Source organism: Uranotaenia lowii, chromosome 3, assembly GCF_029784155.1.
Source record: "Uranotaenia lowii strain MFRU-FL chromosome 3, ASM2978415v1, whole genome shotgun sequence".
Classification (NCBI taxonomy): Eukaryota; Metazoa; Arthropoda; class Insecta; order Diptera; family Culicidae; genus Uranotaenia; species Uranotaenia lowii.
The window spans coordinates 49,652,022-49,670,033 of NC_073693.1; the positions used below are offsets into that span (position 1 = coordinate 49,652,022).

The 18,012-nt window shown below is 32.7% G+C and overlaps 1 protein-coding gene and 1 non-coding gene across 4 annotated transcripts in view; both read right to left on the minus strand.

The window, feature by feature from the left end:
• Positions 1-18,012, minus strand: part of LOC129757329 (calcium uniporter protein, mitochondrial) — a 480,797-nt gene that overhangs the window by 40,918 nt on the left and 421,867 nt on the right. For all 3 annotated transcript variants that reach the window (XM_055754517.1, XM_055754518.1, XM_055754519.1), the window contains one exon: positions 17,793-18,012. This exon is cut by the window's right edge and continues 9 nt beyond it. In XM_055754517.1, the coding sequence (XP_055610492.1) occupies positions 17,793-18,012 (220 nt within the window). The remainder of the gene's footprint in view (positions 1-17,792) is intronic.
• Trnah-gug (transfer RNA histidin (anticodon GUG)) lies at positions 559-630 on the minus strand. Its single transcript has one exon. It is a non-coding gene; the product is annotated as a tRNA-His (tRNA).

Sequence of the window (18,012 nt, forward strand, 5' to 3'; positions counted from 1 at the left end):
AATCTGTTAAGGACATAATCACTCGGGAGAAAATGTTGTGCCTTTGGCTCAAGTTAAGCTGCTTAGGTTCAAAGCCAGTCATTTATTTGCTACAAATGAGCTTTCCAGGAGCCCGCCCATCACCAGGAATGATCTTTTCTTGAAAACCAGTTGAGCCTTCATGTAGTAGAGCAGAATTTGTCTAATCATCAGAGATCAACTTTTTCGGTGTGACAGATTACTTGAAGTGATTAAATTTATACACGAGACAAATCAGACATGTGAACCACAAGACAAGCGAAAGAACCTCGAATTCAAACAGACAGCCTGTTGCTTCGAGATTATTTTTGACGGTCGCCATGGGAGGAGAAGGGTTGAACACAGCGCTCTATGGTTGAAGTCACAAAATTTGCTTCATGAAAATAAATTGAAGAATATTAAGAAATCTTCTTTTTTTATATTTTAGTCAAGTTTCGTAGCATTGTAGCAGATTTCATTTTTTTAAAATAATTTCCTTAAATAAAATCAAAAAGTTTACTGCCCCTTCCGTGACAATGTTCCTCTTACAATTTGGAACATTGCCGTGACCAGGATTCGAACCTGGGTTACTACGGCCACAACGTAGGGTCCTAACCACTAGACGATCACGGCTATCGGGGCACAACTTGAAAGAGTAGGAAATTTGCGCGAACTTGAAGCAACCGGTCTAGGTGGATTTTAATCATTACTAGGGTTTGTCTACTTCAAAATTAAAATTAATTTGTAAGTTCTTTCCGCACAAAAATAAAATTAAAATTCCTTTATATACATTTATATTTTCTTTTATAAAGGGAAAAAAATAAATGAAATTAACAACAGATGATCACTCTGTAAATATATTAAAATAACCGAATCAAACACAACCTAGCATCACCGTAAACATCAAGAGCTGCAGCAAATGCAGCTGATAGCAGCTGATAGCAGAGTTGAATTTCTCAACGAACCGAAACATTTACCCAATCGTCGAAACGAGTGAAAGGCCTACGACTGTGTGGTTATCATTAAGATTGCTTGTTTGCTTTGCTGAGGCTATAAATAGCTCCAGAGAAAATAAATTGAAAAAAAGTAAAAAAATAAAAAAAATATCATTAAAATTAAATTTTTTTTTAGAAAATTATAACAATTCAAAATTAAATAAATCGAAACCTTTTTTTTATTTTTAAAGTATGTATTACTCATACACTGGGTGTGATAAACGCCTAAAAGTATACCAAGCATTTCATGCTCAAGCGTTTGCATGACAAATATTGGAACGTTTGTTGTGGGAACTTTTTTTGCCAGTTGCAGACATTTGCCTCACTGGGAATGTTAGGGAAAATATGTGGTTCTGTTTAATTTATATTTTTGTTAAAACAAATTTTTCAGAACTAACAAGCCATGAGCACGAAAGCATCTTCATTCACAGAAGTTCTCTTTATGTGTGAAAGTTGGTGTGAATGATAGTTGTTTGGATTCATGCATTCAATTAAATGTTATAAAAATAAACAAAAAATAGAACCACTAATATTAACCTTAGAAGAATCGTGAACAAGAAACAAAAGTTAAAAATGTAACTAACTCTTGAGTCTTAAAAACTTTAAGCTCGGTTGTCCATCATTCTGAGAAAAAAAAACTTGAAAAGTTAACATTAAATTGCTCGGAATGCCTTTCATGATCCTAAAATCGATATTTTTTCTAATACCTAATCATTTTAACTGGTCATTTGACATGAAACTCTTAATTTGTATTTGACATTATATAATAAAAAAAACACAAGAAAGTGAGTTTTGGTAAAAATAATTTGAGACCTTGTGTAAAGAAAATAACAAAAATCGACATGAGATTAAAAAAGCTGAATATTAAAAAAAACACCAAATTCTTTAATACTGATTTTGTATTAAAAAAAAAAAGAGCAATTAACATTCACGATAATCTAAATTGTGCAATCTTGATTTAAGAAATCATTGATTGGGAATGAAGAACATATTTCAAATTGAACGCTTTCAAAATAATGTTCTGGTCACAAATATCGTAGCTGAAATTTTGGACAAATCTAACCTTTAGTCATGATGCAAGTATAAAATATTTCAAGCCCAAAAAAATTATATAACAAAAATCCATCATTTAAAACAATAAACAAAAATAGGTTTTCCTCATATGAAAGTAAAAAAAAAAAAACTCAAATAAAATAAAAGAATCGGGAAAACTTTTAAAACAAGATATTCGGAACCGGGAAAAAGTGAATTCTAAATAAATTCTGTTAAATTTATTCGATTTTTTTTTTAATTGAAAAATTAAAAAAACACTAACAAATCGTAATGTATAGTTGAATTTTTTTTTCAGAATAAAATATCATCTAGCTTTGTAACTTGAATATTCGAAATTTTTTTCGATGCGTTGTATATGTACGAAAATAAATTTAAGCTATTTAATTTTTTAAATTAACGGTGTGTGTACAAAGTTTTGAATTAAGTAGGGGAGAGTGGGGTATCGTGGGCCATGGGGAAACGTGGGCCACTTTCAATATCTCAGATGTGTGTTGAGATAAAAATCTCAAACCAACTGTCATCGTCGTCGCTTTGCGTGAGCCTATATTCCTATATGTCTCTGACTGAAATACGCATCATATGCTTATTTTATTTATCAAGCTAAAAAAGGTTAGAAAAATTTACTTACATAATTAAAAAAACACCCACTAATTTCATCGATGGGGATCCTAAAGTGCATAACAAAAATATGCTCATATGCTTATGATCTTAGTTTTGTCATGATCTTTCACGTGCAAAAGGAATTTTTGATGAAACATCAATAAGTCACACAAACGCAACCAATTTGCAAATCATAGCTTGTGGGGAATCGTGGGCCGCACATCTTGAATCACCTATATTTATATGTTTTTATACACATTCAGAGCTTAAAATACGTTTTTCCTATCTGTAAAGTTTTCTTATGCCAAATGAAGAGTTATGAAACATATTTTGTCCATCCTATATAAGAAATTTTGCCAAAACGTTCGTGATCCATTTTTTTGGAATCTATGCGATCATACACAGCTCTCTTTTTTATTTCATCATCTGAAATTGCTTTAAAATAACGAAATGAATTAGGAAATTACAGTTTTGGGTCAACTCATAAACTTTGCATGTTATTTGGTCAATTTGGATTTGGTGGCCCACGATTCCCCACCATTTTTCAAAATCCAAAAAATATAACTTTTTTTCAAACAGTCAGAATTTGGGGAAAATAACTTATTAAAAATTTAAAAAAAAATACCTTATGATACCTTGAAAATGTAGAAAACCATACCATTTTTTATTTTCATTTTATCTTTTATAACAAAGAAGTTATGGAACAACGAAAAAAAGTGGCCCATGATTCCCCACTCTCCCATATATTCAGAATAGAAGTTTTAAAAGGTTTTTAAAATTTTTTAAATTCGAACAAAGATTTCCAGTGAATTTAAACCAACTTTTTGATCAAATTTCAAGTTTCAAGTTTTCCGAAGGTAAAACTTTGAATGATCACTTCGATATGACTAATCGATGATTCTTAAATTATAAATCTAGAATGTTCTTATTAATAGCCTGGAATTTAAAAAAAAAAAACATAGGAATGTATTGTGATGCAAATTTCAGAACCATGAAACAAAATTCAAAAAAAAAAATTTTTTTCAGAATATTTTTGAATAGATTTAGTAAATTTAAAGAAGGGATTTGAACAGGTTGAATAAATAAATAAAGATAAAAGAGAGATAGAAAATTCAATGATTTTGAATATAATATTAATTTAAAATAAATTATATTTCAAATGCCTAAAATTGAATTAGAGTTTTTAAATCAGATTTAAAGCTAGGTTATGGATTGAAAATCAAAATTCAGAATGAAATTCAAAACAAAAATAGAAGTTTTATTTTGACGTTTTTTTTATTTTTAGATGAGGACATAATATTTGAAATGGAAAAACTGAATTGTAAAAAATTTGGAATAGGTTTAACATCACAATTTCGATTTCCATATTCTTTTGAATTATTTTTTAAATAAAAAAATAAATTAGGATTTCTTTAATAAGGTGAGGAGAATGGAGGTTTTTTTTTTATTGTTTTCATGATATTTGTTTGAAAAATTTAACAGCTCACCGTTTCAATATCAAGCTACTATGTTCCAAATATAAAGACGATATTTTTGTGGAACGAAATTTTTTTTTTAAATTTAAGTAGACTTGAGAAAAGGTAAGTTGACTGTTTTTCAGCAATATTGTCTGTTTTGTAAAAGTATATAAGACTACAAACAGACCCGGTAAATTTGGTCTTACCATGTTGAAATTGACGTCCATTTCTCATTTTTTTTGTCGCTTATCTATATATATATATATCTATATATATAAAAATGAATTTCTGTCTGTCTGTCTGTCTGTCTGTCTGTTCCCTATAGACTCAGAAACCACTGAATCGATTTGCGTGAAACTTGGCAGGTGGGAGTATTGGAGGCCGGGGAAGGTTCCTATTTTAGTATGAGACTCCTCCCCCTAACAGAAAGGGGGGGAGGGGCCTCCCAAACAATAGACTATTTTTTGCATAACTCGAGAACCAATCAAGCAAATGGTATCTTATTTGGCATGGGATGGTATTTGGGGACGGGGAATATTTCTATGAATATTAGGTACCCCTCCCTCCTCTCAGTGGGGTGATAGGAAGGGGGAAGGGGGGCTACCTTACAATTTTTCATATAACTCGAAAACTAATCAAGATATTGGAACCAAATTTGGCACGGGAAGGTATTTGGATACGAAAAATATTTCAATGATTATTTGAGACCCCTCTCTCTTTCCAATATAAAGGGGGAGGGACCTCTTTCATATTTTTTTACATAGCTCAAAAACTATTAAAGCAAATGGAACCAAATTTGGCCTGGGAGGGTATTTGGATACGAAAAATATTTCTATGATTATTTGAGACTCCTCCCTCTTTCCAGTAGGGAGATATAAAGGGGGAAGGGGGCCTCTTTTATAATTTATTACATAACTCAAAAACTAATTAAGCAAATGGAACCAAATTTGGCATGGGTGGGTATTTGGGAACGTGACATGTTCTAATGATTGTTTGAGACCCCTTCCTTCTTCCAGCGGGGAGAAAGGAAAGAAGGAGGGGAGTTTCATACAATTTTGACTGCATAACTCAAGAACTACAACAGCAAATGGAACGAAATTTGGCATGGAACGATATTTGGGTACGAGAAATGCTTCTATGAATATTTGGAATCCCTCACTCCTTCAAAGATGTGGATGAATAGGGGAAGGAGAGGTCTATATTACAGTTTTCCAGTATAACTGGAGAGTTGATCGAGCAAATTGAACCATATTTGACATGTGAGGGTATTTGGATACGAGTAATGTTTCTGCCCGGTGTGCTGTCCAAGCCCCACATTTTTCAGCGGAAAGAGATAAAGTGGAAAAGGGAGGCTTCCATAAACATTTTTTGCATAACTCGAAAATTAATCGAGCAAATGAAACCAAATTTGCATCAAAAAGTACAAAAAATACTTTTATGAATATTAAGTTCTGACCCCTCTATTCAATGGGAATAACGGAAGGGGGGATGGTACTTCCTTTCAAGTTTATGCATAACTCAAGAATTTAGTACACAAATAAAACCAAATTTGACATTGGTTGTATTTCAATACGAGAAATTTTTCTATGTGAAACAATTCCTCTCTTACAGTAGGAGGATAGGATTGGGAATATAGGAAGGGCAGAGGAAAGCTTACATTTAACTTTTTTTTTACAAAATCCGATAAATGGACAAAACTTAACATGGAATATCATTTTTTTGGTATGATTACGTAACGCGTTTAGGGGGTGGTGTTATAGCAGTTTGTTTCGGTCAGTAGATTTTGGATAGAAAATCTGAAACGAATGTGTTACGTAGGGGAGATGGGGTGTTGAAAATGATCGAAAATTGCGTTACGTAATATTTGAACGGCCCCTTATCTGAAACACCACCCTCCTTTCAGTGATTAGGTACATAGGAGGAGAGAGGTGAGCCCAATACAATGTTGTTAGCATAAGTTCTCAATTTATGCTAACGAAGCCAAAAAATGGAACCGAATATTGCATGGGAAGGTATTTGGTTATGAGATACGTTTCTACGACTGTTTTAGACCCTTATGCTTTACAGTGTAGGGAGGGAAAAAAGGAGGGGGCTCCATATAAATTTTGTTGTGAAGCTCAAAAACTTATCAACCAGTGGAACTATATTTGATATAAGAGGATTTTTGGGTACGAAAAAAGTCGGTATGATTATTAAAGACCACGACCTCCATTCAGCTGGGGGTGATGGGAAGGACAGGGGGGCTCCTTTATCAGTTTTTTAGCATAAATCCAGGACATATCAAGCAAAAACAACCATATTTTATACGTTAGATTGTTTACGTACGAATAATTTGATACCCTCCTTTTTCAGGGCGAAGCTTAAAGAATCAGATTAAAATTATTAGATCTTTAACACAAATTTATAGATGAAGATTCAGAAAAATAATTTAAGTTCATCTTTGTGTTGCAATTCGAAACTCCAACTGCAGCTCTCATTTTATAGCGGTTGCTTAAATGCATTATGTTATAATTTAATTCAAAATAATGCTAACAAAACAATAAAAATTTGAATAGTTTCTGAAAATATCATTTGTTGTTGAAAGGTGTAGCAAAGCACACCGGGTCAGCTAGTATATACAGGGTGACAAAAAAGTCCGGTCACACTTTTTTGGGGTTGCCTGTAGCTTACACGTTGCATCTCTCTGATACCTTCTATATGTCAAATGAAAGGGCTAACTCTGCTGCCTCAAGTGGCAGAGTTTCGTTTCTGTACAATTTGTTTACATCGAGTTGTAAGCCATGGCAGAGTTAAGGGCAGCTGTTATCGCTGCTCGATTTGGCGCGCAGATGACGAGCTTATTTTTTCGAACGAGAAGCTGTTCGTTTTGGAGCAATCAGTCAATCGCCAAAATGATCGAATTTGGAGTGTGAGCCTCCAGCAAGCTCCTGCGGACAAGCTGAACGTTTCCCGGTTCCAAAATAAGACGTCAGTCTTGCTCCCTGACAGATGGCGTAGCATCTCAAACCGCAAAGGTTGGTCAGGCGTGGTGTGAGGAAAACTTGATCGATTTCATTTCGAAGTATGAATGGCCTCCGTCGTCTCTGGATCTGAATCCACTGGATTATTTCATGTGGGGATACATGATGTCGTAGCTGAACGACTATAAAATAGCAAATTTGGAGCAATTCAAGCGAGTTATCGCGAAAATCTGGGACGAGATGCCGATGGAGCAGGTGCGCGCCGCTTGCGACGACTTTCCGAGACGTCTGAAGCTGGTTCGATCAGATAAAGGTGGTGTAATTCCGAGATATCGTCTGTGAAGTATCTTTATGAGTTACTGAATAATGCTATGAAAGCCAGATTCAGATTTTCTTCTTATTCTTTGAGATATTGAGGTTTTGCTATGTGACCGGACTTTTTTGTCACCCTGTATATAAAAATGAATTTCTGTCTGTCTGTCTGTCTGTCTGTCTGTCTTTCTGTCTGTTCCCTATAGACTCAGAAACTACTGAACCGATTTACATGAAACTTGGCAGGTGGGGGTATTGGAGGCAGGGGAAGGTTCCTATTATAGTTTGGGACCCCTCCCCCTAACAGGAAGGGGGGAGGGGCCTCTCAAACAAAAGACAATTTTTTGCATAACTCGAGAACCAATCAAGCAAATGGTATCAAATTTGGCATGGGGTGGTATTTGGGAACGGAGAATATTTCAATAAATATTAGGTAACCCTCCCTCCTCTCAGTGGGGTGATAGAAAGGGGGGAGAGGGGCTACCTTACAATTTTTCATATAACTCGAAAATTATTCAAGATTATTCAAATTTGGCATGGGAAGGTGTTTTGATGCGAAAAATATTTCAATGATTATTTGAAACCCCTCCCTCTTTCCAGTAGGGAGATATAAAGGGGGGTGGGGCCTTCTTTTTAATTTTTACATAACTCAAATACTAATCAAGCAAATGGAACCAAATTTGGCATGGGCGGATATTTGGGAAATTGACATGTTCTAATGATTGTTTGAGACCCCTTCCTTCTTCCAGCGGGGAGAAAGGAAAGAGGGAGGGAAGTTCCATACAATTTTTATTGCATAACTCAAGAACTACAACAGCAAAGATAACCAAATTTGGCATGGAACGATATTTGACATGTGAGGGTATTTGGATACGAGAAATATTTCTATAATAAATTTAAGCCCCAGCTTTATTCAGCGGAAAGATATAAAGGGGAAAGGGGGGCTACTAGAATTTTTTTTGCATAACTTGAGAATTAATAGAGCAAATGAAATAAAACTTGGTATCAAAAATTTTTTGAGTACAAAAAATACTTTTATGAATATTAAGTTCTCACCCCTCCATTCAATGGGGCGAATGGAAGGGGGTTGGTACTTCCTTTCAAGTTTATGCATAACTCAAGAATTTACATCGCAAATAAAACCCATTTTGGCATGGGATGGTACTTCAATACCTCTCTTATCAGTTTTTTAAGCATAAATTCTGAACATATCAAGCAAAAACAACCATATTCTATTAGTTGGATTGTTTGCGTACAATTTGTTTTTAACCCTCCTTTTTTAAAGCGGAGCTTAAAGAAACAGATTAAAATGATCAGATCTTTAACAGAAATCAAGATTCAGAATATTAGTTTAAGTTATTTTTGTGTAGCAATCCGAAACTCCAGCTGCAGCTCTCATTTTATAGCGGTTGCTTATGAATTATATTATATTTTGAATTAAAATAATGCCAATAAAACAATTCTGAATTCTGAAAATATCATTCGATTTTGAAAGGTGTAGCAAAGCACACCGGGTCAGCTAGTCAACTATAAAAAAGCAGAAAATGTTTTATTGTCAATATCGCATTTGTAATCATGTCCTAGTTTTTTTTACATTTCCTTTCATTTACTTTTCTATAGTTCGGACTTTCTGTTCATCGAAGTGATAGAATTTAAATAAATTAATCGACTTTTAACGGAGATTTTAGGAATGATTAAAACTTTTTTACCAGTTGTCCATACGTTTCGAGCTAGTATGGCATTCAATCCTCTTCCGTGGACACTAAGTTTATCGACATTTAATTTGACAATATCTACATATAAAGGTAGTTCTTATCCAGATAGTAATCTATGTATATTCTAAAAATGGACTTCTCTCTATCCGTCTATCTGTTCCCTATAGACTCAAAAACCACTGAACCAATTTGTTTGAAACTTAGCAGGTGGATACTTTTGAGGCCGGCAAAGGTTCCTATAATGGTTTGAGACACCTCCCTCTCATTGGAAAGGGGAAGGGTGTCTCCCAAACAAAAGACAAATTTTTGCATAATTTAAGAACCGATCAAGCATCCCGATCAGGTGAGAAAAACAAAATTATATCAAGATGAGATATTTTGATATTTATTTTTTTTTCTATCTTAATGAGTTATAATTCAGTACTCGTAGGATTATATCAGTTTTTAATATGCGCCTATCAATATTATATCTGGTTCAGATAGTATAGTTTGATATTAGGCAGAACAAATCCTATCAAAATTATAACTTATCAAGATATGAATGCTTCGAGAAAAATTTCTAGTGGAATGTCAGTAGCCCACACTATTTGCTAAAATCATGCTCCATTTTTGGTGTCCCAAAAATTTGATTCAATTTTATGAATCCCGATCAGGAGAGCATATCAAAATAATAACTCAAACGTATCTCACCAAGATATTTACATCTGATTTAGTTATAATTAAGTGCTCGAAATTTTCGATTTTAATTTTCTCCAATCTGAATTATATTTTATTCTGATTGACAGACTTGAATGGAGTTGAGCTCTTTTTCAATGATAAAGATTTTTTTTCGGATTGTCCTAAAATAAAATGATTATATCATATTTTGATAAACGTGCAACTTTTTCTGAAACACGGACATCGAAGTCAACGGCCCAAACCGTGCATTAATGATTTTCGCTCAACAGTTCCAATAAATTGAGTCCAATTTTTAAGGAAACCAAAAATGGAGCATGGTTTGAGCATATAATGGGATTTATTGACATTTCACTAGAAATTTATCTCGAAGCACTCATATCTTGATAAGTTACAATTTTGATAGGTTTTGTTCTGTCCAATATCAAACTATGCTATCTGAATGAGATATAATCTTGAAAGAAGCATATCTAAAATTGATATAATTTTGCTATGATTGCATAGGTTTTTTGATATAATTTGAGATATTTTAACATCCTACGAGTACTGAATAATAACTCATTTAGATAAGAAAAAATTAGTATCAAAATAACTCAATTTGATATAATTTAGTTTTTCCCTCCTGATCGGGATCTGCTGAGCGAAATTCATTGAAGTACGGTTTGGGTTATTGACTTCGATGTCTGTGTTTCATGGAAAGTTATATGCATATCAAAATAAGATCCGGTTATAATATATTATAACAATTTGAAACAAATTCTTTATCGTTGAAAGTGAGTTCAATCCTATTCAACTATGCCAATCAAAATGAAAAATAACCAAGATTCAGGAAACTAAGAATCGAAAATTACGAGAACAATATTCTTACTGAAAAAATATAAATATCTCGTTGAGATATGTTTAAGTTCTTATTTTGATATGCTCTCCTGATCGGGTACAGTATAAGAGTTTGAGAGTAAAATGGAGAGTTAAATTGATTTCGAGATTTCGAGATTTCTATTTTTCAGAAAAACCATGAAACTCAAAAAAACAACACAAGAATTGAAAATCTCAATTAATTGAACTCCTATTGTAAAACCTGGAAGAAGATAAGATTAAAAACATAGAAATATTCATGTTTATAAAATCACTCAAAAAATTTTTGCTTCGAGTATGAGTAGATTTTCATGATGAATATAATTTTAAATTGGTCGTATGGATAACTATATCCTGAATTCAGGATGTTTACTTCGGAGAGGATAATTTCAAAGTAAAAGTACCTCTAAATCAAAATATAGAACTTCGGTTAAATCAGTTAGAAAAGCTTACATATATTCAAATATCAAATCGAAGACTTCAACTGGTTTGAAAAATTTATAGGGAAACTCAGTATGGCGGATAGGTCTAATTTCAGCAACTACAAGAGTTTTTTTGATGTTGATTTTTTTAAAACTGATTTTCGGAGAAAAGGGTGATGAATGATTGAAAAAAAATATTCTAGATAGCCCGTTTTTTTATTTCAATAATACCCGAATCTCGCCCTGGATATAAAATGTGGAATGTTTATTATAAAGACTTTTGATTAATTTGAGTAAACATGAATTCAACCATAAAATGCATGTTTATAAAATTCCCACAAATAATGTAAAAGCTTAAAGTAAAAGCGATATATCTTTGTTCTTAATGCGACAAACTTGTGCTTAATGAAAACGGGAGATTTTTTTTCTCTATTCCACCTATTCTGTACTGCAAATGATATTTCAAGAAGTGAAAATTATTGTTATTACAGTAATACCTCGATATAAAACAACGACATTTTTTTTTCGTTGCTTTATATCGAAGTTACGTTATATCGAAACACTACTTAAAATGGTCCTTCGGAGCATCGATAGTGATCGAAAATGTGAAAAAGTTGATTGTTATCCTCATCTGGATGATTAGGATACTTGAAACGATTTCGTCATCATTTAACGTCGCGTATTCAGCATCTTCTTCGTCGATCTCTTCCGTCTGAGCAAGTTTCGCTGCAATTCCATTCCACCTTTCTCTGAGCACAGACAGTGGTAACTCGTTCTCAATTTCAGAAAGGTTATACAACAAGTTCCAAGACTTCCGGATAGCTTCTGCGGAAACTGAATCCTATTATTGTGCAACCCAATAGATTGCATCCTTAATGTTTATTTATTTTTTAATGTTTTCGTCAAACTCTCCACCTCGACCTTGAATTTCACTCATCTCGAGGTTTCGCGGATTTCCCTATCATCATCAATGGAAGTTTGGAACTACCATCCATATTGCTACATGGCAGACCAAACAAAAATCCCAAAGAGAGTGTATTTTCAAAACGGCTCAGAAACATCAGAAATGTTTCTTTGTTATTTTCATAGCAAGTGATAAAATCCGTGCATTCGCGATGGTACAGAAGTCTGTACAGTGATTGATCAACTGTCAGCAATCATAAAAACTTATTTGAATAAAAGACTACCATGCCCTAACCTCACTTCAGCTTAAGCAACTTATCTGTAGGTGCAAATATAGTCATTATGTTTTGAAATGGAGATACATGCTTTAGGCTGGATTTTCAAAAGCACAAAAGCGACTATCACAATACTGAAAGTACTGGAGTTACATTTTCAAAGCTTGCGCTCATTCGCTCTTTATGCCTCTGAGAATTTACCGCATGGCTCATAAACAACATTATTATATTTTTATGACAAAAGAGTATTGAAATTAAACATATTTATTCAAATTACAAACATTTTTAAAAGTTACGTAATATAGAAGCAAAAGTTGCTTTATATTGGATTACGTTATATCGAGGTTGCTTTAAAAAGAGGTTGCTTTATATCGAGGTATTACTGTAATTGAAATTTTGACAAAGCTCAGTAAAGTAATCCTAACCGAAAGTTAAAAGCCATTACGTTTTTTATTTAAATGTGGAAAAGTTTATCATATTCAAAATATAACGCTTGATTCCTAAAATATGTTACTAAATTTCCTAAAATATGTTCTTTATTTAATTGTTAAGAGAAAATAATATATTTATAAAGGCGAGAGTGGGGTAACGTGGACAAAAAAAAAATCCCAGCTGTGTGTTGGGATAAAAATCTCAATTCAACTATCATCGTCGTCGCTTTGCGTAAGCAAGCATATATTTCAATATGTTCTTGACTTAAGAACGCTTCATACGCTTCTTTTATGTAACCAACTAAAAAAATTATTTACATAACTAAACAAGGACCAAAAAATTGCATCGTTGGGAAAACTAAAGATCAAAACAAAAATGTGCTCATATGTATGCTTATTGTCTAAGTTTTCTCTTTCTCTTCTCTTCTCTTCTCACATGGAAAAGTAATTTTTCATGAATAACCAATAAGTCACTCAAAGGCAACCAATTTGCAAATCATCTCTTTTGGGGAATCATGGGCCACCCTAATTTTGAGGTTTTTATACACATTTGTAACTTAAAATACATTTATCTTATCTGCAAACTTTTCTTACGCCAGATGAAGAGTTATGAAGAACATTCTGTCAATTTTATTGAATGCAACATAGACGAACATAAATCTTATATATAGAATTTAGCCAAAACGTTCACGAACCAGGTTTTTGAATTTTTTCGATCATACACAACACAACACACTCTCTTTTTATTTCATCATTTGGATTTGCTTAAAAAAACGAAATTGATTACTATGAAATTACAGTTTTGGGTCAACTCATGAACTTTGCATGTTATATGGTCAATTTGGATTTGGTAGCCCACAATTTCCAACCGTTTTTTAAATCCAAAAATATTCCTTTTTTTTTGAAAAAGTCAGAACATTTATTTTTTTCATTTTAACTTTTATAGTAAAGATGCTATAGAGTAAATAAAAAAGTGGCTTATGATACCCCACTATCCCCTTTATTTTGAATAAAAAATTTAGTAAATCTTACTTTGGCTCTGATTGCAACTTTGATTCTAAAGTTTGTTATATGAATTGCATTTATAATCTGGTTCACAAATATTGATTTGAAGATTTTGTTTTCATTTGATACACTGATTTGTGGTCCTGAATAAAATCTATTTTCAAAGGTTCGAATTAGGTATACTCTTGAATTCTTATATGCGTATCTCCATAGTATTTGAATTACTTCTTTTGTTTTTTTTTAAATTTTTTGATTCGTAGTCTGTAATCTTAATGTTACTTCGCAATCGATATAAGGCAATTATATATCCTACTTTTGATGAAACGATGCAATAAAAATATTTTTATACCTACCTTTGATTTTTCATAACTAGAAAATTTGTGTTGCTCATTAGGTTATTAAATAAACACGAATCGAGTTTCGAAATTAACAGCTCTTATAAGAGTTTTCAATTTCGATTAGTTGACATGTTTTAAAAAAATGATTCTTAGGGGCCCTCAAAAAATTGCCCCCGCACCCGATGACTTTATCCGGCCCCGAGCAACAGACAGAAAGACATACAGATAGAACTCAATTTTTAAATATATAGGAATGACTACTTTCTAAGCAATACTTCGCGAGGCAATGTTGTCAATTGAACTTATTGTTTTTCAATGCCAAAATCCATGCCCCCCATTCAACACCTAATAACTTTTCTGCCTAATTATTGGCCAATACGAAGTTACGATCTTGAAGAAAGCTATTCAGCGGAAAATTTCCTTTAGAGAATTTACATAAATCAATTGGCACACAAACCATTAGCAGGCTCGGTTCCACAGAAGAAACAAAAATGATGTTCGTTTTTCAGAACACAATATTTAATTTTCACATACAAATCTTAAAGTTAAAATTTACTCATGTAAACGTTACCTAAAAATTCTGCAAAAATCGTGGATGAGTTTTGAACCAAAACGAAGCTTTTTAGACCCCAGGTTTTGAAAAATTTAAAAATGACCCCAAATCGACTCAGTCTACGTTCTACTGAAAAGATCGTTCATACAAAGATTTAAAGAAAAACTTGTCAATTCATGGACGGTAATCTTTTAGATGTTTTCGATTACTTGCAGGTTTCAAAAATATGGGAACCGTTTCTTATCTGAAGTACTATCTATACACATTAGAATAGTTCACTTTTCGGCTTTTTTCAGAGATCAAAACCGGACTCATATGGAATGTTCCTCATGCATTTTCAAATATTTCTGCCGAATCTCTGTTCTGCGCAATAAGTTTTTGTAAAAAAAGGTACATTTTTCTTAAAAATTTTCCTGTGAGAGTTCTAGCGAGCCCCTGTTGATATAAAACGATAATTTTATGATGCATGAAGGTTGATATTATACGCATTGTATATGGATCTGTTTTAAATAATCGTTCAAAACAAACCGAAAAAATAAAAAAAAAACATAAACCACCAATTTGTACATAAATTGTACTTACAAGTTGAAAGTTTAAGATTTGCAGTAAATCAGAAAAAAACATTTTTCACAAAAACTTTTTTTTTGAAAAGTTAGCGCATTTCATTTTTTTTCTTTTGATGTAATAAATATACAAATTGGATATATTGTGGTCAAGTTAATTACAGATGTTTGCAACAAATTTGAATTGATAAAATATTTTTAATTCAAGTTTTCTCCATACCAATTTGTGCACAAGCAAAGATATTTTATTCGATGAAGTACCCCAGTGCATCAATATTTGAATCACTTTGCTCCCATTCTTGCGATAATAACATTTTTAACATCAAATGAACAAGGCTATCTCAAAAAGAAAATATTTTGTTTGAAAAATTTTCGGTTTGTTTTGAACGCTTATCTAAAACACCAATAATATCAACCACCATCTATCACAAAATTATAGTTTTATATTAGCAGTGGCTTGCTAGAACTCGCATAAGAAAATTATCAAGAAAAACTGACTTTTTCACAAAAAGTCATTGTGCAGAACAGATATTAGTTCAATACATCTAAAATTTGGCAGAAATGATTGAAAATGAATACATGATTGTGTTCAAATCATCTGGTCTTGTTGAAATAATGTACACATTCTAGATGTGATGGAAAATACTTTTTATGTCCTTGAGTGAAATTTATCATTTCTTGTAATGATAAATTGCACTCACTTTCAGTTTTGATGAACATCAGTTTAAAATTGAGTATGTTTTGAATACCACCCTCCTCCCTCTTTCAATTGAAGAGCAGCAGGAGATTCAGTTAAATAAGTTATCATTTTATGTCAAAACTGACTATTTTATAAAATTTAATTAACTTTTCTCTAAATTTGCTGTGATTTTGCCGTGTATTACATTGATATTGTCAAGAAATTTCTCGTTTTGAGTAGAGTCATCAAACCCAATAAATCGTTTTGTCAAAATTTACATGTATGACGAATTTCATGCAAATCCATTAAAACTTCGAAATAGATGAAAAGAAAGTTCTAAAACCTTTACTGCTAATTATGTGGTCCAAGACATCAAAAAAAAATTTGTTTCATTTTTTCAGACGAAATAAATCTTTGAAAACGTTGTTATTGAGCAAAATGCATTGTTAAATTAACATTAAATGAATAAACATAAGTATATAGTCCGAAACACATAAAAATAGCGCTTCGTTTTGTCATATCATTCTCTATCAAAATGACATTTTGGAATAAATATTTTCGTTTTAATTGATTCATTTAATTAACGTTTGAAATGATGATATTTTATTTAATTTCTCACCAAAATTAAACAAAAGAAAAAGACGATTTTGTTTAATTTTTTTTTCAGGCAGTTGTTTTGCCAAATAACTTTGACCATGTTTCTAGAATATTAGATCTTTGAAGAGAGATTACGAAATATGGCTGAGTAATCGAGTCAGCCCAGGGATCAAATGTCTTCACTTTCCCCTACTTGAGATCGGCAATTATATCCGATGTTTGGAATATGAATACACAAACATTCAATTAAAATTTCGTAACCAGACTCCTATTTTGAAAAGGAAGCCAACATGAAATATGGTTTGCAAAATCAATTATTTAAATTTATAAACAAATAGAAATAAAATTCCATACAAGAATATCAAGCTTCAAGGGAAGACTGAAAATGTTGGTTCTTATTTCTTAATCAATCTTATTAATATTATCATAATGAAAAAAAAAGAAAAAGTGCTCAAGTTGATTTCGATTCGAACTTCATTAAATTTTCTTTACACGGAGAGCGGTTTTGTACATGTTATTTCAATCTTAAAATTTGTGTTAAGATTGCTAACATAAAAAGAGCAATGCATTTTATTCATTTCAAAAATGTTAAAAATGGTTGAAAAACTCTTGTTCCACAAAAATCGCGTTTTCAAAAAAACATTTTCGCTGCACCATAAAGCTAAAAGCGTCTTTTCACGAGGATTAGATTAAGGGTCTAAGACATGAAAATTCCTCAGATTCAAAAGTAGGAGAAAAAAACTAAACAACAAAGCACAAATGTTAAAAACATTGAAATCAAGTCGGAATCAACATTCTAGTCACGTAGCAAAACTGTTTCGCACTACAACGACTGAACGGTGAGAGAATTTTCATAGAGGGGAACGGGCTGTATTCAGAAGGAAAAATGAAAAGCTTCCGGCCGTTTTTTTTTCACGTTGCCTTCAACTATAGGTAGAAGCAGAATCAGACACTCGGTTATTGAGCATTCTCGTTGTTCCAGATGCGGTGAAAACAAGGTGTAAACAAGATCAACTGCAGTTTTTGCCCTTTTATCGAAGCAGAAGTTGAGCAAGAAGTCTTCTAGAGGTGCGAAATTAGGAGCGAGTTTTGTGTCTGGATGATTTGAAACACGAATGCTTTTGACTTAATTTTTTTTCGTACTTTCTTCAGGTTCCCAAAAAAACTGTCTGAATGTACTTGAATATAATACATGTGTACAAGTGTTTGAAAAAAAAAACAGTCAGAATAATCAGAAAGTTAAGTCAGTTCTAGTCATTATCCATTTTCATCTTCTCTATTTCTGAGATTTGCTTACTTTAGTTTCTTAGCTTTAATTTGGAGGATAATATCCACCTTTTGTCACCCTCTAGCAAATCCCGAAACCCAAATAAAACCCAAAATAAAGGAAATAAAAAAAACACTCACCAAAACTCGTCGTCCATCAGGGTTTCGATCGAGCAGGACGCTGCTATCCGGACGCCTTCCATGTTGAGAATGGCCGCCCGGTCGATTCCGCGGTCTTCCTGTTTGAGCATTTCCAGGAAGTTGCCGACGTTGTGCGTCACGGGCCTCAAAGTGAACTGGCAGCGTTCGTTCCGGCTTGGCAGTGGGACGGTTACATGTGGCAGACCGCGGCTGTATCTAA